Raw genomic sequence first — 25418 nt, 5'->3', positions numbered from 1 at the left:
TCCTCTTCCTCTTCCTCCTCCTCCTCCTCCTTTTTCAAGTTTCCTTGAGCCAAACTGATGACAATTGCCAGGAAGCAACATCTCAAATGTTCCCCAAAATTCCAATTTTCAAATGAAAGCTCAAAATTTCACTGGCAGCAAATGGTAGTTTTCCTTAAAGTGACAGGCTCACTTTATCATTTTTGAGAAAATGTCTACTAAATATACTCGCCTAGAAGACTAATGTCTCTCCATTTTCCTTTGAAGTAAATGGTATTCCAAGTTAAGAGCAGCTAGTTCATCATACAAGCGTCATATGAGACCTTCAGTGTGCAGCAGAAATGCTTTGTGTGTACCCCCCATTTTGTCACTCCCAATATTGAAAAGTTGTGTTTTTAAGGGTTGTGATTTAAGAAAAATAAGCTTTATGGCTTCATCAAGGACATTCTCTCTCTGTTTTTTAGAGTGGGAGGGAAGGAGGGAGAGAGAGAAACATCAATGTGAGAGAGACACATCGATTGGTTGCCTTCTCTACAGCCCCCCAATCGAGGCTGGGGATCAAACCTGGGACCCAGACACTGCAACCCAGGTATGTGCGTGGGCTGACACTCTAACTACTGAGCAGCGCTGACCAGAGCAATCGAGGACATTCTTGAGTGAACCTAGCTTTTGTTTTTTTCCTAACTGCAACTGAATGGTGGTAAAGAAGGTAATGACTTCTAGCACAATTTGATTCATACTAAGGTACCGCCGTTTTAATCAAGTGTTTATACAGTGAAAAAGGCAACTATCTTAGTGTTGGCTTAGTATATCTTAGTAGTATTATGAAAATAGCTTAACTTGCAGACCCCCTGAAAAAGTCCCAGGAACCTCAAGTATGGTCCTGGAGAATCACTGTTCTAGGGAAAGACAGGGCAATTTTGACTACATGTAATTGTAAGTCTTTACCAGGTACAGAGGTACAGCTTTTATGGCTATCCTATATAATCTGTATAGTACTAGATAATACTCTAATATATAATACCTAGCATTTCTACAGTACTTCACAATGTGCCAATCACTATTCTAGGGGTGGATATAAAAGTGTGTGTCCCTATAAGGTAGATTTTTTTTTTTTTTTTTTTTAACACAGAGAAAGAACCTGAAGCTTAGAGAGGTTAAGTGACTTCTTCAGAACCAAGAAGACCAAGCTCTTGGTACCCCTGAAGGACGAAATAAACCCTGGGAGGAAATGGGGGTGGTGCACATTATCTTAAGGGAGAAGGTGCAGGGCTGGATGGGGTACCACTGCTGGTGCCATCTGGGCCCTTGTCCTGACCTCTGCTCTCTGTCCTTTGCCCTGGCAGGATGACATCCCGGGAGCAGCTGGTGCAGCAGGTCCTCCAGGAGCTGCAGGAAGCAGTGGAGTCCGAGGGCCTGGAGGGTCTCGTGGGCGCTGCTCTGGAGGCCAAGCAGGTCCTGTCCTCCTTCACCCTCCCCACCTGCCGGGAGGGAGGCCCCAGCCGCCAGGTGCTGGAGGTGGACTCGGTGGCCCTGAGCCTGTACCCAGAGGATGCTCCCAGGAGCATGCTGCCGCTGCGGTGCAAGGGCGAGGGCAGCCTGCTGTTCGAGGCGGCCAGTATGCTGCTGTGGGGCGACGCAGGCCTCAGCCTGGAGCTGCGGGCGCGCACCGTGGTGGAGATGCTGCTGCACAGACAGTACTACTTGCAGGGCATGATCGACTCCAAGGTGATGCTGCAGGCCGTGCGCTACTCCCTCTGCTCCGAGGAGTCCCCCGAGATGACCAGCCTGCCGTCCACCACGCTGGAGGCCATCTTCGATGCGGACGTCAAGGCCACCTGCTTCCCTAACAGCTTCTCCAATGTGTGGCACCTGTACGCCCTCGCCTCCATCCTTCAGCGCAACATCTACTCCATCTACCCCATGCGCAACCTCAAGATCCGGCCCTACTTTAACCGCATCATCCGGCCCCGCCGCTGTGACCACATGCCGGCCACGCTGCACATCATGTGGGCTGGCCAGCCCCTGACCAGGCACCTCTTCCGCCACCAGTACTTTGCCCCTGTGGTGGGACTGGAGGAGGTGGAGGCTGAAGATGCCACCTGCCTGGCCCCTGCTCCTCCGGCCTCAGCTCCTCCCGCCCCGGCTCCTCCGGCTCCTCCTGCCCCAGCTCCTCTGGCTCCTCCGGCTGCAGCTCCAGCTCCAGCGCCACCGCCAGTCAAGACCCCGGAGCTGCTTACCCAGGAGCCTGGCCTCAGCTACTCCCACTTCTGTGAACGCTACAGCGTCACCAAGAGCACCTTCTACCGCTGGCGGCGACAGTCCCAGGAGCACCAGCAGAAGTTGGCCACCCTCTGCTCGGCCAAGCATGTCCTGCAGGACAGTGTCCACCGTGGGGGCATCATGTCCCTGCAGCAGTTTCTCCAGAGGTTCCCCGAGATCTCCCGCTCCACCTATTACGCCTGGAAAAACGAGCTGCTGGGCACTGGCGCCTGCCAGCCCCTGGCCCCCAAGGAGGCGCTGGGTGTGGAGGAGCAGAAGCTGCCAGAGGAGCCGGCCGCCCAGGGGCTCGGGTGCTCCATGCTGCCTGTGTCGAGCCCTGGAATGGTCCTCATGCAGCGGGCCAAGCTGTACCTGGAGCACTGCATCTCCCTGAACACACTGGTGCCTTATCGCTGCTTCAAACGCAGGTTCCCTGGCATCTCCCGCTCCACCTACTACAACTGGCGCCGGAAGGCCCTCCGGAGGAACCCCAGCTTCAAGCCGGCCCCAGCCCTCTCCACAGCCCAGGCTCCCCAGCCAGCATCTGTTGGGGAAGAGGCTCTGCTCCCTGAGAAGGGTGAGGTGGGAGAGGGGCCAGGGAAAGCAACAGGTGGGGGGTCACCCACCCCCCAGGAGTTCCTGCCCCCGAGGATGCCCCTGTCCCGTCGGCAGAGGCGTCTGCGCAGGGCTGCCCGCAAGCAGGTGCTCAGTGGGCATCTCCCCTTCTGTCGTTTTCGCCTCCGCTACCCTAGTCTGTCCCCGTCCACCTTTTGGGTCTGGAAGAGTCTTGCCCGGGGTTGGCCCAGAAGCCTGTCCAAACTCCAGACCCAGGCTCCTACCTTGGGCAAAAGGGGGGTGCAGGAGGCTGAGGCGAAGCGAGAGGAAGGGGCTGGCAGGAATGTGACAGCTGCCATGGCCCCAGCTGCAGCTCCTCCAGGAGAGGATCCAGGGAAGGCCCAGGGGGGTCCTTCCAGAGAGGGGGCCCTACCAGAGGGGGCCACGGCCCAGGGATGGCCCCACAGTGGGTCCTGGCCCAGCCACCCTGTGGTGGCAGCAGCAGGTGGCAGGGACAGCCAGGTGCTGATGATGGACATGCTCGCCACCACCAAGTTCAAGGCTCAGGCCAAGCTCTTCTTGCAGAAGTGCTTCCAGTCCAAGAGCTTTCCCTCTTACAAGGAGTTCAGTGCCCTCTTCCCCCTCACCGCCCGCTCTACCTACTACATGTGGAAGCGAGCCCTGTACGACGGCCTCACCCTGGTTGATGGCTGACAGGGTGAGGCAGAGGGGCTGGGAGGAAGGGGACAGTTTGGAGAGGGTCAGGGACCAGAGTTGCCCCTGGCTTGGCCAGGATGCGCTTTGTTCTGGTTCCCACAGTGCCTACCCTGAACCCAAAGGCAGATTTGTGTTGTTTCTTGGCTCCCGGGCAGAGAGAGCCAGACATCAGCCATGTGGTCTGCTGCAGAGAGTCGCGGGACCAGAGGAGTTCTCTTCAGTTGTTTGCCCTTCTTATTTTGATTGTGTCTTGGTTTTAGTTTTTTATTTTGATTTAAGTGGGTTGGCTGGGCCCACTTGCTGGTATTGGAAGCTATATGTGTTGGGGGGAGGTCTGGAAGAGGGTTGGTTAGCTAAAGCTGCTTTCGTTTTTTTCTGGGGACAAAAGGAGTATTATAGCATGGCCATCTGCCTCTTGGGCAGAATATACATCTTCAGTTCCTTTTGGGACTTGGCACTCTCCTTACTCAAACACATTTCCCTAAGGAGCATGAGAGATCAAACGTGGAGCGGGGGCAGTAGCTTCTGAGTGGCATCCCCATGGGGAAAGGAGTCAGGCTCAGTGTGAGCAGAAGCAGGATGTATAGGAAGAACAAGGGCCCCTGAGGGCTGTCTTGGTCCTTGCAAGCAGCGTGGTCAGGGTTGAGGGAGAGGCGCTGAGTCTCTGCTTGCTGGTGCCTGGCCCATCGGCGGTCCTCTGCCAGTCGGGCTTGCTCTTGGGAACCCCTGTCTTTGCTGAGCCTCTCCATCAGAGCCTGTGCCCCATCTTCAGGGAGGGACCACACAGTGGCCAGGCAGGTGAAATACTTGAATTTGCATTGTCTGAGAATGAAGTTGGAAAACTAAAGAAATAAAATGATGTGATGCCCACAGCCCTTGGTCTCTGGTATTTGTTCTGCTGGGATAAAACTGCCCATTCACACATTTCTCCTTGAGTTTAAGGCAGGGGTGGGCAAACTTTTTGACTCGAGGGCCACAATGGGTTCTTAAACTGGACCGGAGGGCCGGAACAAAAGCATGGATGGAGTGTTTGTGTGAACTAATATAAATTCAAAGTAAAGGAGCGGAGGGGAGAGCAAGAGAACCAGATAGAACAGCCGGATCCCGCGGGCCGTAGTTTGCCCAAGGCTGGTTTAAGGGGTCTGAGAGTGATCATTTCTCTGTCTTGCTGGGACACTCCTAGGTCCAGGGCTTGGAGAATGAGGGGGCTGATGATTCTGGGCATTCTATTTAGAATTGGGTTTAAAAGTGGGTGTTCTTCCAGCTGGGGGCGAGGCTATGGCTGCCTGGAAACTTGCCTCCCAGCAATGGGAGAAAACTGGCTAAGTGCACTCAGAGGCCAGGCCAGGGAGAGGGTCAAGCCTGCCATGAGCCCAGGCAGGATGGGCCCAGTCTTCGATAAGAAAACAGAGAGATTAGTTTGCATGCCGCTCCCTCCAGTGGGGCTGAGCTTTACAGCCAGACCTTTGCTTGCTGTCTTCCATGTGGTTTGGGGGAGCCATCCTTTGTTCTATTTTTTCACTCCCACATCCAATCCATCAGCAAATCCTGTTGACTCTGACTCCAAAATATGCCTAGAATTCCCGCTCTCATGCTGCTGCCATCATTTCTCCTGGTCCACATCTCAGCTTCCTACAAGTCTTTCTGCTTCCACTCTTGCCCCATATAATCTGTTCTCTATAGAGCAGCCTGAGAGATCTTTAAATAAAATCTGATTCTGTCCCTTTTTTGTCTAAAATGTTGAGTGGCTTCCCTTCACTCAGAATTCTTTGCACTGCCTTACAAAGGCCTTCATAATCTGGCCCCTGACTTTAAAAAAATGTTTTTATTGATTTCAGAGAGAGGAAGAGAGAGACATAGAAACATCAATGAGAGAGAAACATCATCAGTTGGCTGCCTTCTGCACGCCCGCTACTGGGGATCGAGCCTGCAACCTGGGCATGTGCCATGATGGGAATTGAACCATGACCTCCTGGTTCATAGGTCGACATTCAGTCACTGAACCATACGGGCTGGGCTGGCTCCTGACTCTCTTCAGCCTTCTCTTGTGCCACTCTTGCCCTTCATAACCACACTGGCTGCCTCTGATCTTGAACATGCTACACTTGGTCTACACTGCTTTTCCTGAAATTTTTCTTGTTTATATGATTATTAGCCTCCCCTCCCCCCATTAAAACAAGCCCTCTCCATGAAAGGTAGGGCTTTTTCTTGGCTTGCTTTCACCACTATATTCCCAGCAGGAAGATTAGTTTCTGGCACATCATAGGTGCTACAGTTTATTCAAAGAAGGAATGAATGAAATCCTAACCAGTCCTACTTCCTAAATATTTCTCATTGACCATTTTTCTCTATCCACGTTGTCACCCCCTAATCTAGGCCAGCATCTGATCTCATCTCTGATACGTGAATGGTTTTCAAATGGACTCTGCCTCCACTCAGACTATCCCATTTCATCCTCCTGACAGGCCAGAATGATCTAACTAAAATCTTAACCCATTACTGGATTTCCCATTGTCCTCAGCACAGAATCCAAACTAATGAGGCCCACCAGCCTGGCCCATGCCTACGTCTCAGGCTTATTTCCCCCCCTGAACCCTCACTCATTTTATCTGTCCCATAATGCTAACCACATATTGCCAGTGCTTGTCTTTCTCACACTGTGAACCCCCAAGCAAGTTACTTTGTAGTCCCTTAACGTGGAGGGACCGGACTGCTCCTCCTACCTGGCTTGCAATGACTGCCTATAGCCAGAAGGTGGCAATCTGATGCAGCAAGAGACAGATTCTGGGTTTCCAGTAGGCACAGCTGTTTCCAACTCCCAATCTATCCCCCTTGGCTGGTTTGGCTGTCAGAGGGTGGCTCCAACCCTGCTTCTGGGAACTGCCTTGCTTGGGGCTCTGTATTTTCTTGTTTGTTCTGTTCTCTGCTCTCTTGGAACCAAAGCAGATCTGATGGCAGGAACAGTGTTTCACTAGGGGGTCTAAAAACCACCTGGAGGGAAGACCCTGGGGGAGCTTGTTAGTAGTGGGGATTCCAGGGCCCCACCCAGATCTACTGATTCTCACCTGAGACATGGAAGAGGGTGAGTTACTTAGCCTTGCTGTGCCTTGTTTTCTCCACCTGTAAAATGGGGATTACAGTGATGCCTGTAATATTGTACCTTGCTAGATGAGCATTTGCTATTGGTAAAAACGTGGTCTAGTTTGAGAACCCCTGGATTTTTAAGAGGAAGCTAATGCCTAAGGAGACACTTGCTCAAGGTAGGTTACATCTAGATTTAAGACACCCCTGTCCGAAAACGGATAGGTCTTCTGTCAGAGACCAGCACTGAGCCCCAAACCCGTAGAAAGCTAAGATAAAACTGATAAGTCAGTATTGATTTGGACAAGGTTTTATAAGTCTGGTTAAATTATTCTTATAAAATGAACAATGAATAAAGGGAGAAAACAATATTTGAAGTTAGCTTTATATTTCCCAACATCTTGTGCTCTTATAAAGTTACACTGGTTCTGAAAATTTTGAATATAAAAGCTTCACCATAAAAAAGCAACCAGGTGAAATGTGAATAATTTAAAAATATTTTTTATCTATGTATTTATCCCCTGGGGGCAGGGTCCTGTATTTGGTGGAGGTCATATTGTCTATCATAATGCATGAAGCTTCTTAAATATTTATCTGGAGTCCAGCACACAGGCCCCTGGGTAGCTCTTGGGCCCCAAGCATCCACCTCATATCTCAACTGCCCCTTCTGGATGGATGTTCCACCAGCACCTCAGACTTACCATCTGGCAATCTGGGCCCAGGCTTCCATTTCCCACCAACCTGTTCTCTATTTTTCACCCTGGCTGCTGACAGCATCAGGTTACCAGCTGAGCTGGCTAAGAAGCGGGGCATCATCCTAGAATTTTCTCTTCCACATCTCCATTCCACCAGGACCCTAGGAATATTGCATGGTTCATAAGATTCCACGCTGCTGGGTTATCACAGGAAGAGAATTTGATTGGTCCAGTCCACCCCACTCCTACCCCCTTTCCTCTGAGCACAGCTCTCAAGCCAGGTCATAAGTGAGGCCACTCTCCTGCCCAAGTCTGGTCCAGTCTGTGGCTGCATCAGCTTTGCTCACAAAGGGCTCTGGCAGATGTCATAGGCTCCTCTCCAGCAACCCACGATAGGCTGAGCCCCGTGCTATAAACTGAGGATACAGAGCCATTTGACCTCAGCTCTTGTCCTCACAAAGGCCTTGGTTTACTGGCAGCTGTGGTCTGACACAATATGATAGAGGCTTCCATATGGAATGCACAGAAAAACACCATGGGGTTGCAAGGAAAGCATATGCTGGCTTGGGCATCTCATAGTTCATCCTGACACCCCTCCCAACTTGGAGCTTCCTGAGGCCAACTCTGCTCTGTGAACAGTAGGCTGCCTGAGGGTCTCTGGGAAACGCCTCAATTATTTCTCAGATGATCACGGTTGCTGACTGTAAAATACCTCGGTCTGGTGGCTGTGCGGGAGGATGGGAAGCTGCGGGAGAGGTGCTCTGACACAGGCAGCTGTTAGGATGGGGCTGAAAGGCCCAGGGAAGCCAAGTTGGGGAATGTGTTTCAGGGGAGCCTCTGCCTGCCCTGGGTGCTGTCTGCCTCCCTCACTGGCCTGACTTCTACAGGAAGGTTCTAGTGTGATTTCTCCTTCCCAGCCCTGGCTGATGACACCCCAGGATGCCTGTAGAGTGTCACTAGCGGGGACCTAAATGTTCCCATCACTGGTTTATCTCATGGAAGAGGAGGAAGGAAGCTTTCAGGGAGACGAGGAGTGTCAGAAAGTAGGTTTAATGGTATAAAAAAAGCTTCTGTAGAAAATGGCTTTGAAAATAGCATGAAATCCTCTTAACTCTGGTGGCTCCTCCCTGCCAGGCAGAGAAAACTTGGGTGGGTGGGGGGACCTAGATAGGAGGACAGCCAGGAAGAGCCTGGGCAGGCAGCTGTTCATGTGTCACCCTCTTCCTGAGGGGACCATGGGATGGCAGAGGACAGGCAGGCTGCCGGGCATCCTCCTCATTGCCTCACCTGTTCCAGACACAGCCCTCAGGATGCAGACTGGGGAGAGGCCAGGGTCAGGCAGGAGGGAAGGCACAGCCTGTCGGGAGTGGCTTTGTGGTCCACTTGCCCCCAGCCCAGCCTGGCTCAGGAGTGCCAATGTTGTTTTGTGGCCTGTGCATGTTGACAGTCAGCCACGTTCAGTTTCTAGGCCCCCTGACTTTGGGCAGAGTTATTTGTTGTCATTTAAGACAGAATTGGGGGGACAAGAAACCAAGATGGCGGCACAGGTAAACACCTAAACTGTTGCCTCGCACAACAATATCAAAACTACAACTAAAAGACAAAACGGACACCATCCAGAACCACAGGAAAGCTGGCTGAGTGGAAATTCTACAACTAGAAGGAAAGAGGAAAGCACATTGAGAATCAGAAGAGCTGCAAAAGACTGAGGTACAGAGACGCGTGAGCCTGTGGAGAGGACGGGCGGCTGTGTGCACGGGCGGCTGAGTGCATGGCTGGCTTTCTAAAGCGGGAGGGAGATGGAAGCTCCTGACTGCGCTGAACTCCAGTTCCGGGTGAGTTTCTGGGAACCCAGATTCATTCGGGGGGAATCTGGACTGTCAGGAAAAGAGAAAGCACACTGAGACTCAGGGGAGCTGCGGAGGCAGAGGTCCAGAGGCATGCACGCGCAGAGAGGACGCACGCGCAGAGAGGACGGGCGGCTGAGTGCACAGGCGGCTGAGAGCACGGCTGGCTTTCTAAAGCGGGAGGGAGACAGAAGCTCCCGACTGCGTTGAACTCCAGTTCCAGGCGAGTTACTGGGAACCCAGACTCATTCGAGGAGAAACTGGACTGTCTGGCAGCAGGTGAAACTCGAGGGCTGTTTTCTCTCAGAGGTGCTTACAGCGATTACCGAGGGACACTGAGACCCAGGGGCCTCATAGGGCAGGGCTGATGGGAAACCAAGACTGTCTGCTCATCCCTGAGACTCCACCCCATCCAAGCTGAGCACAGAGGCTTTTGCAATTTTGCAAGTCTTGTCTCATAAGGGTGTCTCCAGCACAGAAATTCTCCCAGCATAGACACAGCTGATCCTCACAGCCAACTGGCCTGGAGGTCAATTCCTCCCAGTGATACCAACAACAATCAAGACTTAACTACAACAAGGCTGTACACATAGTCCACAAAGGGGTGCACCAAGAGTGTCCACCTCAGGTAACTGGGGAGGCTGACCCACTGGGCCATATAGGACACCTAACACACAAAGCTACTCTACCAACTCAGGGAAGCAGGGAAATGTAGAGACAAAGACACAGATCACAAACGAAAGAAATGGAGGAGAGCAAATGAGTGGATATAGAGTTCAAAACCATGGTTATAAGGTTTTTCAAGAATTTCCTAGAAAAGGCCAATAAATTTAGCGAGACCCTCGAGGATATGAAAAAGGACCAACTAGAAATTAAACATACACTGACTGAAATAAAAAATATTATACAGAGACCTAACAGCAGACTAGAGGACTGCAAGAATCAAGTCAAAGATTTGAAATACAAAGAAGCAAAAAAACACTCAACCGGAAAAGCAAAAAGAAAAAAGAATCCAAAAATTTGAAGATAGTGTAAGGAGCCTCTGGGACAACTTCAAGCGTACCAACATCCGAATTATGGGGGTGCCAGAAGAAGAGAGAGAGCAAGATACTGAAAACCTATTTGAAGAAATAATGACTGAAAACTTCCCCCACCTGGTGAAAGAAATAGACTTACAAGTCCAGGAAGCGCAGAGAACCCCAAACAAAAGGAATCCAAAGAGGATCACATCAAGACACATCATAATTAAAATGCCAAGAGCAAAGACAAAGAATATTAAAAGCAGCAAGAGAAAAACAGTTAATTACCTACAAGAGAGCACCCATACGATTGTCAGCTGATTTCTCAACAGAAACTATGCAGGCCAGAGGGGAGTGGCAAGAAATATTCAAAGTGATGAATAGCAAGAACCTACAATGGAGATTACTCTACCCAGCAAAGCTATCATTCAGAATTGAAGGTCAGATAAAGAGCTTCACAGATAAGAAAAAGCTAAAGGAGTTCATCACCACCAAACCAGTATTATATGAAATGCTGAAAGGTATTCTTTAAGAAGAGGAAGAAGAAGAAAAAGGTAAAGATAAAAATTATGAACAACAAATACATATCAACAAGTGAATCTAAAAATCAAGTAAATTAAAAATCTGATGAACAGAATAAACTGGTGAATATAATAGAATCAGGGGCATAGAAAGGGAGTGGACTGACAATTCTCAGGGGGGAAAAGGGTGTGGGGGGTGCGGGAAGAGACTGGACAAAAATCGTACACCTATGGATGAGGACAGTGCGGGGGGTAGGTAAGGGCAGAGGGTGGGGTGAGAACCCAGTGTAGGGGAGCTATGGAGGAAAAAAAGAGGAACAATTGTAATAATCTGAACAATAAAGATTTATTAAATTAAAAAAAAAAGAATTGGGCAAAAATGAGGGCTGGCTAAGCTGCACTGCAGTGCCTAGACAGGTGCTGATCACTGTGGATTCCACCGATCCTCAGACCTCACCTTCATGGGGCAGGAGGAGGCTGGTATTTTTGGGTTAGATATCCCTCCTTCCTTCCCCTCCCCTCCCCTCCCCTCCCCTCCCCTCCCCTCCCCTCCCCTCCCCTCCCCTCCCCTCCCCTCCCCTCCCCTCCCCTCCCCTCCCCTCCCCTCCCTCCCTCCCTCCCTCCCTCCTTTCCTTCCTTCCTTCCTTCCTTCCTTCCTTCCTTCCTTCCTTCCTTCCTTCCTTCCTTCCTTCCTTCCTTCCTTCCACATTTGTTGAGGCCTGAAGGTGAGGGAGAGCAAGGTTACAAAGCTCAGTAAGACCTAGCGCCCCCCTGGAGTTGTTTATAAACATTGACTACATAACTGGTTCTCAATCCTAAATTCAAGGATTCTCAGGGCAGTAAGTGTAGTTTGCAATTTTAGGTCTTCATTCAGAATTTCAGATGACAACCTTAATTCATTTTATTCGATAAAGACAGAACCCTTTTACAATGATAATTTGCCACTGAAAGACATCTCTATGCAATAAGACTAGTTTTTAAAGCCAGTCTCTTGAATCAGGGCTTTGTTACATGCTATGAGCTGTAACAGAGGGAGGCGATGGTGCTGTGGGGAAGGAACAGAAGATAATGAAGGCCTGGAGCTGGGAAAAAGCCCAAGAGAGCAGGATTTTGATTCAGCCCTTTGGCCCTGGCATGTTGATGAGGCCCAAAACCATTTAAAATACTAGTTTTCTAAAAATTACCACATCATGTTGGTAGTTTCAAATTGGCCACAATGGACTACTTATACCATACACATGGGCAGATCCTACAGATCAGACAGCTGTGCTGAAGGGCCCCCAGCGGTGCCTGTGACATCCCTTGTGGTCACTCCTTTCCCTGAATCACTCTTCCCTAAATCCTACAGAACTGGCTCTTGTTAGTGCTTTCAGTCATGCCATCTGCTCAGGGAGGCCTTCCTTGACCCCCCACCTCAAGTGGGTCCCAGTCACTATCCATTACTACATCCCTTCATGGTCATCATCACCATTGGACACTTGTTTTCTGGATTATTGTCTGCTACCCCCACTGGAATGCAAGCCCCCAGGAGCAGAAACTCATCTGACTTGTTCATTGCTTGATGCCTCTGGCTAGAACAGAGCCTGGCACATAGTAGGTATGCAGAAATATTTACTGGATTAAGAAATGAGTGGGTTTGGAGTGGGAGGCTGAGTGTGGGTTGCAGTGAAAAGGCTGGTGCCGAGTACTGGCCTGCTCTTGGCTAGGCCAGCCTGGGTGTGAGAGAGAAGGAAGAGGAGGGAGGGGAGGAAAATTCTCCTTGGTCTGGAAGCTGCTGCAGTGGGTGGGAATGGGCCAAGCCCATCAGATCCTTGTCTTGGGGATGAGGTAGCCAGATTTAGCAAATAAAAAGAAGGGATACCTAATTAAATTTGAATTTTGTATAAACAATGTTTTAGTATAAGTATGTTCCAGGTAATATTTGAGACATACTAAAACATTATTCATTGTTTATCTGAAGTAAAATTGAATTGGATGTCCTATATTTTATCTGGCAATCCTACTTGGAGACTCAGCAGTCTGAGTATAACTGTGGTTTAGCTAATAGTATTGTACCAATGTTATTTTCCTGGTTATGATAATTGTACACACTTATGTGAGTTATTAATCTTAGAAGAAGTTGAGTGAAGGGTAGACAGGAATTCTCTGTACTATTTTTTGCAACTTTTCTATAGGTTTAAAATTATTTCAAAATAAAAAGTTAAAAAAGAAAATCCTAAACATCACCTCAAAGGCCTGATATTACCTAGCCCCTCCCACAGTCCCTGACCATTCTCCCTTCATCCAAGCCTTTCATATGCTCTGGCCTCCCAGAGGCAACCCTTCTCTACCTGCAATGCTGCCCTGACCCCACCCACCCTGTTCAGAGTTCAACCAAGCCCCATTTCCTGGTTTCTTCTTTCAGTCTGGGTCAAACCTTGCCATTACAGGTTCCCATAGGCCCTGAAGTTTATCACCAGCACAGTAAGACAGTTGTTCTTATCTTTAGACTCACCTGGGAATTGTTAAAAACTTCTGGTGCCTCTGATGGGAGTGTGCATACCTATATATACCCACTTTGGAAAACTGTTTAGCAATATCTATAAAAGCTAATTAGTAGATGAACTTCTACATTTCCTAGAATTCCCTAGGGGAATTCTACTCCTAAGTATATACTAAGAGAATGTAAACTTAAGTTTAAGAATGTTTATCACAGCCCTAGCTGGCTTGGCTCAGTGGATAGAGCGACAGCCTATGGACTGAAAGGTCCCAGGTTCAATTCCGCCCAGGGGCACATGCCTGGGGTTGCAGGCTCGATCCCCAGTAGGGGCATGCAGGAGGCAGCTAATCGATGATTCTCTCTCATCATTGATGTTTCTCTCTCTCTCTCTCTCTCTCTCTCTCTCTCTCTCTCTCTCTCTCTCTCTCTCTCCCCTTCCTCTCTGAAATCAATAAAGAAAAATATTTAAAAAATAAAAAAGAATGTTTATCATAGTACTATGTCTTCTCCTTTGACAGTATAAAATAAACTGCAAAACTGCTATTCCCACCCTGGCTCAATGGTGTGGCCCGAGGACCAAGGGGTCTCGGGTTTGATTCCTGGTCAAGGGCATGTGCCTCAGTTGCAGGTTCAATCCCTGGCCCCAGGCAGGGTGTGTGGGAGAGGCAACCAGTTGAGACACACACACATTCTCTCTCCCTCCCCTCCATAGGTACGTGCCCTTGACCAGGAATTGAACCCGAGACCCTTTGGTACTCGGCTGAAGCTCTAACCACTTAGCACACTAGTCAGGGCCAAACCTGCATTTTTTTGGTACAACTCTGACCCATTTGCTACATTCCTTTTCCCCCTATAAAATACACGACTGATAATAAAAGTTATTGACTTTAAAAATAATAAGTCATGGGGATATAATGAACAGTAGATGACTGCAGTCAACAATGCTGTATTGCATATTAGAAAGTAGTTAGGAGAGTAGGTTTTGAAAATTCTCATCACAAGAAAAAAAAATGTAACCATGGGTGGTAATGGATGTTAACTGGATTTATTGTGGTGATAATTTTGCAGCATGTATAAATAAAGAAATATGTTGTACACCTGAAATTAATATAATATTATGCCAGTTGTAAATTAAAAAAAAGAATTCTGGCTCTGGCCAGGTGGCTTAGTTGGTTGGAGCATCGTCCAGTACACCAACCAACCAATGTTTATTTCTCGCATCAATGTTTCTCTCTCTCTCTCTCTCTTTTTCTCTCCCTTCCTTTCTAAAATCAATAAAAACATATCCTCAGGGAAGGATTAAAAATAAAATTCTGGCAACCCTACCCATGCAACCTCTCTCCAACCTTGTCATCCTTGGCCCATAATCTGGGACTTCTATCGGGGAACATGGAGTAAGTCAATTCTCAATTCCTATGCAAAGGATAACATTCCTATCAGGTGGGAACATGGTCCAACATCCAACCACAGCCCCTAAAAACCCTCCTCTGGTTCCTCAGGGACTTCTGGGAAACAGGGGGTCTCTTCCTTAATTCCGTGGTCTTTGGGTTCTTTCATTTACTAGGTACCTTGTATATATCACATTAGATCCTGGCCCTCAGGCTGCACAAAACTTGTGTGGGCTGGAATGGGAACAGATCAGAAACAAACTAGAATGATATGCAACATTTACCCTGGTGTCTATACTAAGTGGAGGATGAAATAAGTCAGAGAAAAACAAGTACCATATGATTTCACTTACATGTGGAATCTAAAACACAAAAAAATGAACAAACAAAACAGAAACAAACTCATAAATACAGAGGAGAAACAGATGGTTGCCAGATGGGAGGGGGGTGGGTGGTCCGTATGAAAGAAGTGAAGGGATCAAGAAGTACAAATTGGTAGTTACAAAACAGTCACGGGTTGTAAAGTACAGCATAGGGAATTTAGTCAATAATATTGTCATAACTGGTGCCAGGTGTTAGTAGAGTTATCGGTGGATCACTTCATAAGTGATATAAATGTATAATCACTATGCTGTATACCTGAAACTAATGTAATATTGAATGTCAAGAGTAATTGAAAATAAAAAAAGAAGGAATTCAGTATGCCTGCGGGAGAGAGATAGTTTCTGAGTGGTGAAGAGAGAGGGGAGGAGGAAGAGAGGGAAGAGTTCCTGAGAGGGAAGGGGTAATCTTAAGAATAAAAACACCTGGAACAAAGGGTCACTGCACAGGAACAGGGGTGAGGTGAGCAGAGGATGAGCCCAGAGCAGGTGATGGGGCCAGACTGTGAAGGGCAGGTGAGGAATTTGGGCCACACCTTATAGTCCACAGAGGACCATTACAGCAGGTTTTGTGATTTGGGTGGCTCTTGGGGGCTCTGGGAATGCCTTAACGTTGTGTATAAAATTGTGCAGCCCTGGCTGAGTGGCTCAGTTGGTTGGAGAGTCGTCCTGTACACCAAAAACAAAACAAAACAAAACAAAAAAAACAAACAAAAAAAACAAACAAAAGGTTTCAGGTTTGATTCCCAGTCAGGGCACATACCTAGGTTGTGGGTTCAATCCCCAGTCAGGGTGCATAATGGAGGCAACTGATGGATGTTTCTCTCTCACATCGATATTTCTCTCACTCTTCCTTCCTCTGCCTCTAAAAATCAGTAAAACATATCCTTGGGTGAGGATTAAAAAAATTGTATGTGCCTTTTTCTGGGGAGGGTCCTCAGCTGCCATCACATTCTCAAAGGAGCCTGTGTCCCAAAGCAGGTAAGAAGTTAATTGTTAGCCACACTGGTTCTTGTTGCTTTCCCCCAGTGGCTTGTGTTCCAGCCAGGCCTGGCGCCTCTACACTCCACAGCACAGGTACTGCCTGATCCACCTGTTCTCCACCTCCTGCTAGCAACCCTCCCCACTCATGGCCACCTGGGCCACCTCTGAGTTAGTCACCGTTGATTAACTCCCATGTTTGAGTCTTTGGTTTTTTTTCTCCATAGAGGGCCACACCTATTGCCTCCCACTCCTAACCTGCTACTGTCTTGTTCTACCCCTTTCTTCTCCTGAGACAGCTCTCAAATGTCACTGATGAGTGAGTGATGAGTGATGTCCCAGGTGCTAAATCTGAAGTCACCTTAGGGTACTGTCTCTTCCTCCACCTCTTCTACCTCCTCCACCTCCTCCTCCTCATTTTCAGAAAAGCAACTCTCTCTTGACCTCCCTGACATTGCACCTGCATGTCTGGAATCTCCTCCTACTTCTGAGATCACTGCTTTTCTGTTTTTCTGTGTTTTTCCTTACCTCAAATATTGTGAGTTTTAAAAAAGAGGTGATGCATGCATATGGGGGAAAAAAAGTCAAACAAAAGAACATATAGTGAAAGTTACTTTTTCTCCTTCTCCTGATTTTCTTTTCTTTTTTTAAAATATATTTTTTTTATTGATTTCAGAGAGGAAGGGAGAGATAGAAACATCAATGATGAGAGAAAATCATGCCCCCTACTGAGGATTGAGCCCGCAACCCAGGTATGTGCCCTTGACCGGAATCAAAACTGGAAAACCTTGAGTCCACAGGCCGATGTTCTATCCACTGAGCCAAACCAGCTAGGGCTCCCCTGATTTTCAATTCCCCCAAGTTTCTCCCCAAGGGCAACTGTTACCTCCCTTTGAAATCCTTCCAGAACTGTGAGTCCCATACAGTCGCCACTATCTATGTGACTATTGAGCACTTAACATATGGTTAGTTTGAACTGAGATATGTTGTAAGTGTAAGATATATACCAGATTTTAAAGACCTAGGACCAAATATATATATGTATATGTATATATATGTATATATGTATATGTATATGTATATGTATATATATGTATATATGTATATGTATATGTATATGTATATATAATTTAATTAATAATTTTTAAACATACAAGTGTAATAGTTAAGCTAGAAAAAAATAATTTTAAAATATTGATTAAATGTTAATACTATTTTGGATTAAGTAAAATAAAATATATTAAAATTAACTTCACCTTTTTCTTTGAATACATTTGTGGCTAACATTATACTTTATTGGACAGCACTAGTTTAGAGCTAGACTTTGTTGATAAGCATATATGTCTATATGTATTCCTTTAAAAACACAACATACGCATAGCATTGTATGCACTCTGTAAACTGTACTTAGCCCTCTTTCTCAGAGATTGTATCATATCCGTTTAGCTAAGCCTGCCTCATTCTTTGTAATGTCTGCATAGCATTTATGTAGCCAGCCCTCTAGTGATGAGCATTTCAGTTGTCCCTAATTTTTAATGATCAAAACAAGGCGAGTCAGAGAATGTCCTTGCACCTACACCTGTGTGCATATGGGCAAGAATATCTGCAGCACGAGTTCCTGAAAGTGGATTCACTAGGAGTGGCTGTTCTTGGAGCACGGTTGATGGCTTACCTCTTTGTGTCCTGCAGTGCCCAGGCCAGTAAATTGTGGATTATTTGTTGAACAGAAATCTCAGATGTGGAGAAGTTCTGAGCTGAAAGGGCCTCAGAGTTCACTATTGATTTATTTCACATTTTCTGAACTCCCATGGGTTTATAACAGGTTCACAGACAGGCAGATGGGGTCTCTGCCCTTGAGGAGCTCACATTATAATAAGGAGACAAGCGTGCAAACAAATATAATGAGGGTGCATGGGAAATGCAGTTGGAGCATTTTAAAATATGTGATTTCAGAGAGAGGAAGGGAGAGGGAGAGAGAGAGAGAAACATTAATAGTGAGAGAGAATCATGATTGGCTGCCTCCTGCATGCCCCTCACAGGTGATCAAGCCCACAATCCAGGCATATTCCTTGACCGGGAATTGAATGGTGACCTCCTGGTTCATGGGTTGATGCTCAACCACTGAGCCACACCAGCCAGCTGGCAGTAGGAGCATTTTATTGGTGATGAAACTGAAGTTCACAAGCCGAAGTGACTTTACTGTGGTCGCTAGTGTGGATCTCTTTACACCTTTAGAATATAAGCTTTTGAGAGTCAGGATCCAGCTTATGTTTTGCATCTGTGAGAGCTTGAGCTCCCCTCCTGCAATCAATGTATTGTAGTCATTGTGACCTAACCGTTCCTGAAACAAGCACTTTCATACCTGATCTGATTTAAATATCCTAACAACCCTTGAGATAGGTTGTTGCCACCCGACATCAGCATTCCCCACACCCTCACTCCAACCACTGAGCCCATGTTGGCTCCACTCATCTGGCCCTGAGCAGTCAGTGCTGCTTGGTAAGGTGTGACCAGGAAGCCAGGTGGAGTGCACTGGGCGGACAGCATACTGCATGGTTAAGGATTCATCTTCTGGATCCAGAATCCAGACTCAGATGCCAACTCTACCATTACCTGTGTGACCTTGACCAATGTAGTTCATCTCAGTGGTCTCATCTGAATGATCCTAATGATCATCCTTACCTCAGAGAGCTTGAAAAGACACATAAAATGCTTAGACCGGTACCTGGCCCACTGTAAGTGTCCAGAGATGGAGGTTGTGTTCGTGGGACTGGACACATTATTATTTTTTTAATATGTTTTTATTGATTTCAGAGAGGAAGGGAGTGAGAGAGAGAGAGAGAGCTAAAAACATCAATGATGAGAATCATTGATCGGCTGCCTCCTGCATGCCCCCTACTGGGGATTGAGCCTGCAACCCGGGCATGTGCCCTTGACTGGAATCAAACCTGAGACCCTTCAGTCTGCAGGCTGATGCTCTATCCACTGAGCCAAACTAGCTAGGGCCATAGAACAGGTCTTTATTGAGAACTAGAGGCCTGGTGCATGAAATTTCATGCACTGGTGTGTGTGTGTGTGGGGGGGGGTCCCTCAGCCTGGCCTGCACCCTCTCGCAGTCTTCCCTTGCTCCTTACCACCCTCCTGCAGCGGAGGTGGGAGAGGCTCCCACCACCACTGCTGTGCTCGCCAGCCATGAGCCTGGCTTCTGGCTGAGCGGCACTCCCCCTGTGGGAGCGCACTGACCACCAGGGGGCAGCTCCTGCGTTGAACGTCTGCCCCCTGGTGGTCAGTGCACATCATAGCGACCAGTCGTTTCACCTTTCAGTCAATTTGCATATTAGGGTTTTATTATATAGGATTATATAGGATGGTTCCTGCTCTAAGCAGGAGGATTCAGCCATTTATGAATAAGACCCAGGCACCCCTTCCCATGGAGTCAGCATTCCAATGGCAGAAGGCTGACAAACACATGGGTAATGAAGTGTTAAGCAGGGAGAGAGCCATGAGGAAAAAACAAAGCAGGTAAGTGGTAGGGGTGAGACCACCAGGCACGGCCTCTAAGATGAGTGACATTTGAGCAAGCAATGGCAGAACAGATATGGAGAGAAGGGTGTTTCTGGCGGAAGGACCAGGACTAGCAAGTGCAAATTCTGAGTGAGGCAGGAGCATGTTTGGTGTGTTCAAGCCAGGAGGCCGTCTCTGTTTGCCTCACTTCTGACGACAAGAAACTCATTCTGCCCTGGAGATCTTAGTAGACTGTTCCATGCTTAATAGGTACGCTGTCAAGACTTAACTGATGTTCAACAATGAAAGGAAGCTGGGAGGCTGGGCAGAGGTGTGGAGATGCACAGCTGTCCTGGCTGAGGGGAGGTCAGGGCTGGCCTGTGGACCCCGTGTGGGGAGCTCCTGGCAGATGGCTCCCTGAGGCTCCCTGGGCAGACTCCTGTTGGGGGTCCCAGGGCCGTTCAAGCAGCACTGAGCCCAGCAGCTCTGCCAGGATGATGATCCTTAATTGGCCTCTCTGAGTGTGGAATCCTCCATGCATCACCCCAGGGAGTCGGTGCAGCTGGAGGACACGAATCTTCACCTCTCCAACTGCAGGCTTTTTTTGGGGGGAGGGGTGGGGAGTGTGAGGGGCAGGGAGCATGGGAAAAGGGGGACTGAAGCTGGTAGGGGGCCAGAGAGGGCTTTGCGTTAAGGTAGGGTGGCTGTGCTGGGCAGAAGGCTGGTGAATTCTGAGAGGGTCACCTGCTCCCATAACCAGACACAGTTCCTACCCAGATTTGGTTAAAGAAGAAAATGAAGAAGCGCTTCAGGCAACAGTGGAAACTGGAGCCTGCTCCTGTGTTTTGACTTCACTTTCTGACTCACCCTTGCTGGAGCGATGCGATTTGAGTATATAGAAGGTTCATTTGAAGACGGAAGACCCAGCAATGAATTTTAAGGCTCCTCAACTTCCCAGCTAGTTGAGTGATTTGCCTTACCTCTCGGAGCCTTCGTTTTCCTGTCTAGAAAATGTGGGTTAACACAACAAAGAATGAGCCCAGTGGCCGGCATATGGTGGCACTCAATAATCCAAGTCTAAAACCCCGAAGATGCCTTTCATTTCAAGTCTGTGGTTGAGAAGATCCCTACTTCATCCCATCTCCGCTCTCCAGAGGGACCTCTGACTCCAGCACCTTCCTCCCAGCCCGCCTCAGCAGCACACAGGTCACCTGCATGGGCAGGGTGGCCGTTGACCCATCACTTGGGCAGAGGAAGCATGGTGGGAAGGGGATGGCAGCAAGACCTGCTCTCATGCCCCTGAGGTATGCTTCCTGTGTCTCTGGTCAGCTGCTACCCCACCCTGTGCATGAACCCCCTCCTGATGGTCTTGTTTCCCAATTTCCTGCTCCTTCTTTAGGGATCTGTTCTGGATCCCACCTAAGTGGGCTGTGTGTTCCTCTGGCTCTGTCCTCCTCACCTCTCACTGGACACTCAGATGAGGGCCAGTAACTGTTCCGTCTTCATTATTCACCAGGTGGCTGGGCAGGTGCTGGGCAGGTTTGCTGGGCTTTTCGATTTAGGAAGCAAATATTAAACTAGCCCTAGCCGGCTTGGCTCAGTGGATAGAGCGTCAGTCTGCGGACCGAAGGGTCCCAGGTTCGATTCCGGCCAAGGGCACATGCCTGGGTTTCGGGCTCGATCCCCAGTGGGGGGCGTGCAGGAGGCAGCCAATCAATGATTCTTTCATCATTGATGTTTCTATCTCTCTCTCCTTCTCCCTTCCTCTCTGAAATCAATAAAGAAATATATATTAAAAAAAAATATTAAACTACATTGAGGGTAAAACGTGATCCTCTCTCGATGACCCTTAACCCTGCCTTAGTGCCATTCTGAGAAGGGAAGAGGAAAGAAGCAACGGGGGAGGTGACTCTGGTGGCATGGTCAAGGCACGTGGAATTCCAGCTTTCCATTACTACTTGTATGACCAAGGGCAGGTTATGTTACCTCTCTAGACCTTAGTTTCTTTATCTCTAAAATAGGGGTACTGATAGAACCAGCCTCCTAGGGACATTGTAAGGATTTGTTGATTAATGTTTGGGAAGTGCTTAGAACAAAGCTTGGTACAGAGTAAGTACTCAATATCTTTTTATTATTATTAATCCAAGAAGGGAGGGAAAAGCCTTTCAGGCAGAAGGAATAGCATATGCAAAGACCCTACAAGTGTGAAGGCTGAAGGCAGGCAGACCTGGTGGGGTAGAGAGAGTTTGGGGGAACTTGTGGAAGTGTGGTGTGAGCTGGAGTTGGAGGCAGGGTTAGGAGCTTGGTTATTGTCTCAGAGAAATGGGTATCTTTAATCAGGGAGGTTAACTCGACCAGATTAGCTTTTAGAAAAGTTGACTTTAGCCAAAGGGAGGCAGGCAGGTGATTTAGTAGGAGGCTTTTTTATTTTCCTCTCATTAAAATCATCTTTGAAAAGATACTGAACAGATTTATAATAGAGCATTTCTTTACAATAGTACATGACTACTTGCCCCAGTCTTTAAAAGAAAGTGGTGAAAAACACATAACATAAAATGTACCATTTTATCCATTTTAAAGTATACAGTTCAGTAGTGTTAAATACACTCACAATGTTGTGGAGCTGAACTCCAGAATGTTTTCATCTTATAAAACTGAGACTGTCCCAATTAAGCAATAACTCCCAACTTCTCCTTCTCTGCAGCTTCTGGGAGACACCATTCTACGTCCTGTTTCTGTGAGTTTGACTACACTAGATACCTCACAGAAGTGGAATTCTACGTATTTGCCTTTTTGTGACTGGCTTATTTCACTTGGCACAATGTCCTCAAGGTTCATCCATGATGTAGCAGGTGTCAGGACATCTAGGTGGCTTTTGCTGGAGCCTGAGAGAGAGCTGATGGGGGCTTGGACTAGGTCTTGGCAATGGAGGAGGGGGAAGTAGATGGAATCAGGGGGGGTTGGGGGGGTAGAGTCACAGGATTTGTGAAAGTGGGGAGGTGGCAAGGTTGAGTGAGGCAGTGCTCCTGCCTCTGCCTTGGCCTTCAGAAGGCACCATGGACAAGCCCGTGGCACTCAGACTTGTGGACTCCTTTGGAGGGTGGGAGAGGGGAGGTGACTCAGGGGCTGAGTTGGGAGCAGAGGAAACTGAGAACCCCTTCTCCGTCGTCCTCAGCTCAGAGCCTCATGGAGACCAAAGGGGACACAAGGAGCACGCAGTCACCTTTGTCTCCCGTTTGCATCCTTGTTTATAATTTCCTACAGAGCACAGACCTGGATCCACCAGAACGTGGGTCTATATGGCATCCTAGATGAAAGGCGGGGGAGGCATCTAAGAGTTCTGCAGTCTGTCCCCATTCAGATACCACCAGGCTGGGCACCGCGGGGGTCCGCCCTTCTGTCTCTCTCTCTTTCATCCTCCTTGGAATTGTAAAGGACCTCCCTGCTAGACGCCCCATCCCTGCTCCTATCTCCCTGAAGACGTGGGTGATTCTCCCCTCTGAGCGAGATATCACGGCGGGAAGAATTTTGACCTCTGACCTCTCCAGCTGTGTGGCAAGTCACTTCTTTCTCAGTGATATGCTCAGTGAGTCCGTGTTGAAAGTCTACAGAAAGCCCCACCCTCAGAGGAGCAAAGGTTTGAATGGGTGTGATGGTGGCTCATGAAAGAGGGTGGGTAGTTCTACAAGGTTTTGGCACCAGGGTGCCAGGGGCGGGGAGTGTTGTCTGGGATAGAGAAGATGAGATTTTCTGGAACTGTGTCTTGGAAGATTTTTACCATTTTGGGGGAAAGGTCGGGGAATAGAGGCAGATAAGGGAATCCCAGGCAGGGGAACACGTGAAACAATGCATGCCTTCAGCTTGCTACCAGGGATCGGCTGAGAGCTCAGCAGGGTCCCGGTGAGATGCACTGGGGTTTTGGCTTTAATCTCTCTCTCTGGCTGTGGAAGGGGTGATGATGGTCAATGGGAGATGTTAGAAACATGTTTCACATAGCACTTACTAGGGACCCAATGCCGTTACAGGAGCCATCCAAGTGTTAATGATGTGAGGTCACAGCAGCAGTGTGCTGTAGTCACGGTCACCATGCCAGATGGGAAAACACGGGGGTTAGGATTTGAACCAGGCAGCCTGGCTCCAGACTCTGCTTTCAACCACTGGGTTAGGCTGTGTCTCCCGGCCAGCTCAGAGCGGAAGTGTTAGGACAGGGCTGGAGAGGATTAAGGAGTGAAAATGGCCTGAGTTGGCCTCAGGTGGGATGTGGGCCCAGGGTGACGATGGAGCCATGGCAGGTGCTTAGAGGCCCTGGGACCACTCACTGACCTGTGGAACCAGGAGGCAAGAGGGCCCTGGAGGCTTCAGTCTTGCTATCTGTAACATGGGTTCAGGAACCTGCCTCAGTGGCTGAGGGCTGGAGTGAAGGTGCTTTGTGTATTAAAGTTGCTCTGTCAATGGAGCCTGCCCTTGCCACCTGCCCTCTGCTCCTGCCACTGTCACACACATGCCCAGTGTCCCCCCTGTCCCCTTTCCGGCTGCCTCTCAGGGCACCCTGCCCTCAGGAGATTTCTTTCTTTGGTGTTTCCTCATGAAGCCAGAGATGGCTTTGAAGCCCTCTCAGCTCTTTAGAGAGAGAGAGAGAGATAAAAGCAGTTCAAGGGATGTAGGTTGAAAGAATTTGGAAATGCAGATGGGCTGCATGAGGACTTTTAATTTTTGTTCGGAACATCTGAGTGCCTCTGTGGGCCTCCCACCTCACAGAGCAGCGCCTCCCCCTGTCACAGCGAGGAGGTGAGAGCACATGGTGGTGGTGGGGGGGTTGCTGTGAGTTTGGGGCAGGCAAGGTGATCCCCCTCCAGCCCACCCCTGCCATGCCACCAAAATAGAAGGGTTGAGGCACCAGCCCTGGGAGGGGCTGGCGGGGAAGCCTTTGAAGCAGGAGGGAAGGCTGAGTGTGTTAATATTCACCCTCCGCCGCTGTTGCCCTGGGTTTTCTGTTTCCATGGCAGGCAGAGGCATCACCCGTCTAGCTCAGACACTCCAGGGCCGGGGAGGCAGAGCCTGGGCTTGACTCATAAATCGCTGGGTGCCATTGGGCAGCTCCCCTCCCTCTCTGGGCCTCAGTTGTCTCATCTGTAGCATGGGTGACTGTGACTGGATCACCTCCCCGGTTCCCTCCTGCTGCAACGTTTAGGATGCACGTCCTTGACAACTTGGCCACCAACCCCTGCCTCTGCACTTCCCCTTCCTATCCTCTGGCTGGGGCTCAGGCCTGGCTAGCCCAGGAAATGTCTCTCCAATTTCCCTCTCTTTCCACCTTGCCAGTGAAGGAGAAGGTTGAGGTGGGGTTGCAGAGTGGGGGAAACCAGAGGAGGTGCAATTTTTAAAAGATATGTTTTTGTATTGATTCCAGAGAGGGAGGAAGGGAGAGGGAGAGGGAGAAACATTGATGGGAGAGAGAAACATCAATCAGTTGCCTCCCATACACACCCTGGACCAGGACCAAACCCGAAACCTGGACGTGTGCCCTGATGGGAATCAAACCAATCAAACCGTGACCTTTTGGTGCACGGGACGTTGCTCAGCCACCTGAGCCACGCCGGCCAGGGCTGGAGCAGGTGCAATGTAAGGGCAGCTGGTGGGGAGTCCTGGTGCAGAGCCCCCGCTCTGCCGGTTGCCCCGACATCCCTGTGCAGCAATTTCAGTTTCTATTTTAAACAGTTTGGGTTGGTTGCTTCCCTGACTTCCTGCTGGGTGTTTATAGTGAGAAAAATAATTGGTAATATTTGCACAGATGTGCTGGCACTGCAACTCATCAAGGGCACCTTTACCTGGGGGACCCTTCCTCCCCCCAGCTTCTCTGCCAGCCAGAGGAGCCAGCCTCAAGGGGGGCGGGGAGTAACTGCAAGCCCTGGTGCCTCCCAGGAGCCCCAGGCGGTGAGGCACAGGCAGAGCTGGGAGGCAGGAGGCCTCCAGTGCCCCAGGCATGCCCAGAGGTAGGCCTCAGCATGAC

The 25418-nt window shown here is 48.9% G+C and overlaps 1 protein-coding gene across 1 annotated transcript; it reads left to right on the top strand.

Annotated features, from left to right (window-relative positions):
• Window positions 1-1326: 1326 nt before the first annotated feature.
• On the top strand, window positions 1327-3510 carry VRTN (vertebrae development associated; the record flags this gene model as incomplete). The annotated part of the gene is made up of 1 exon (XM_080674184.1): window positions 1327-3510. The coding sequence occupies one exon, from the start codon at window positions 1327-1329 to the stop codon at window positions 3508-3510; it is 2184 nt and encodes a 727-aa protein (XP_080530310.1).
• Window positions 3511-25418: the final 21908 nt, after the last annotated feature.

Source organism: Plecotus auritus (assembly GCF_963455305.1).
Source record: "Plecotus auritus genome assembly, chromosome: 1".
Classification (NCBI taxonomy): Eukaryota; Metazoa; Chordata; class Mammalia; order Chiroptera; family Vespertilionidae; genus Plecotus; species Plecotus auritus.
The sequence above is the reverse complement of the archived record's forward strand: the minus strand, read 5'-3'. Positions and strand labels throughout refer to the sequence as shown.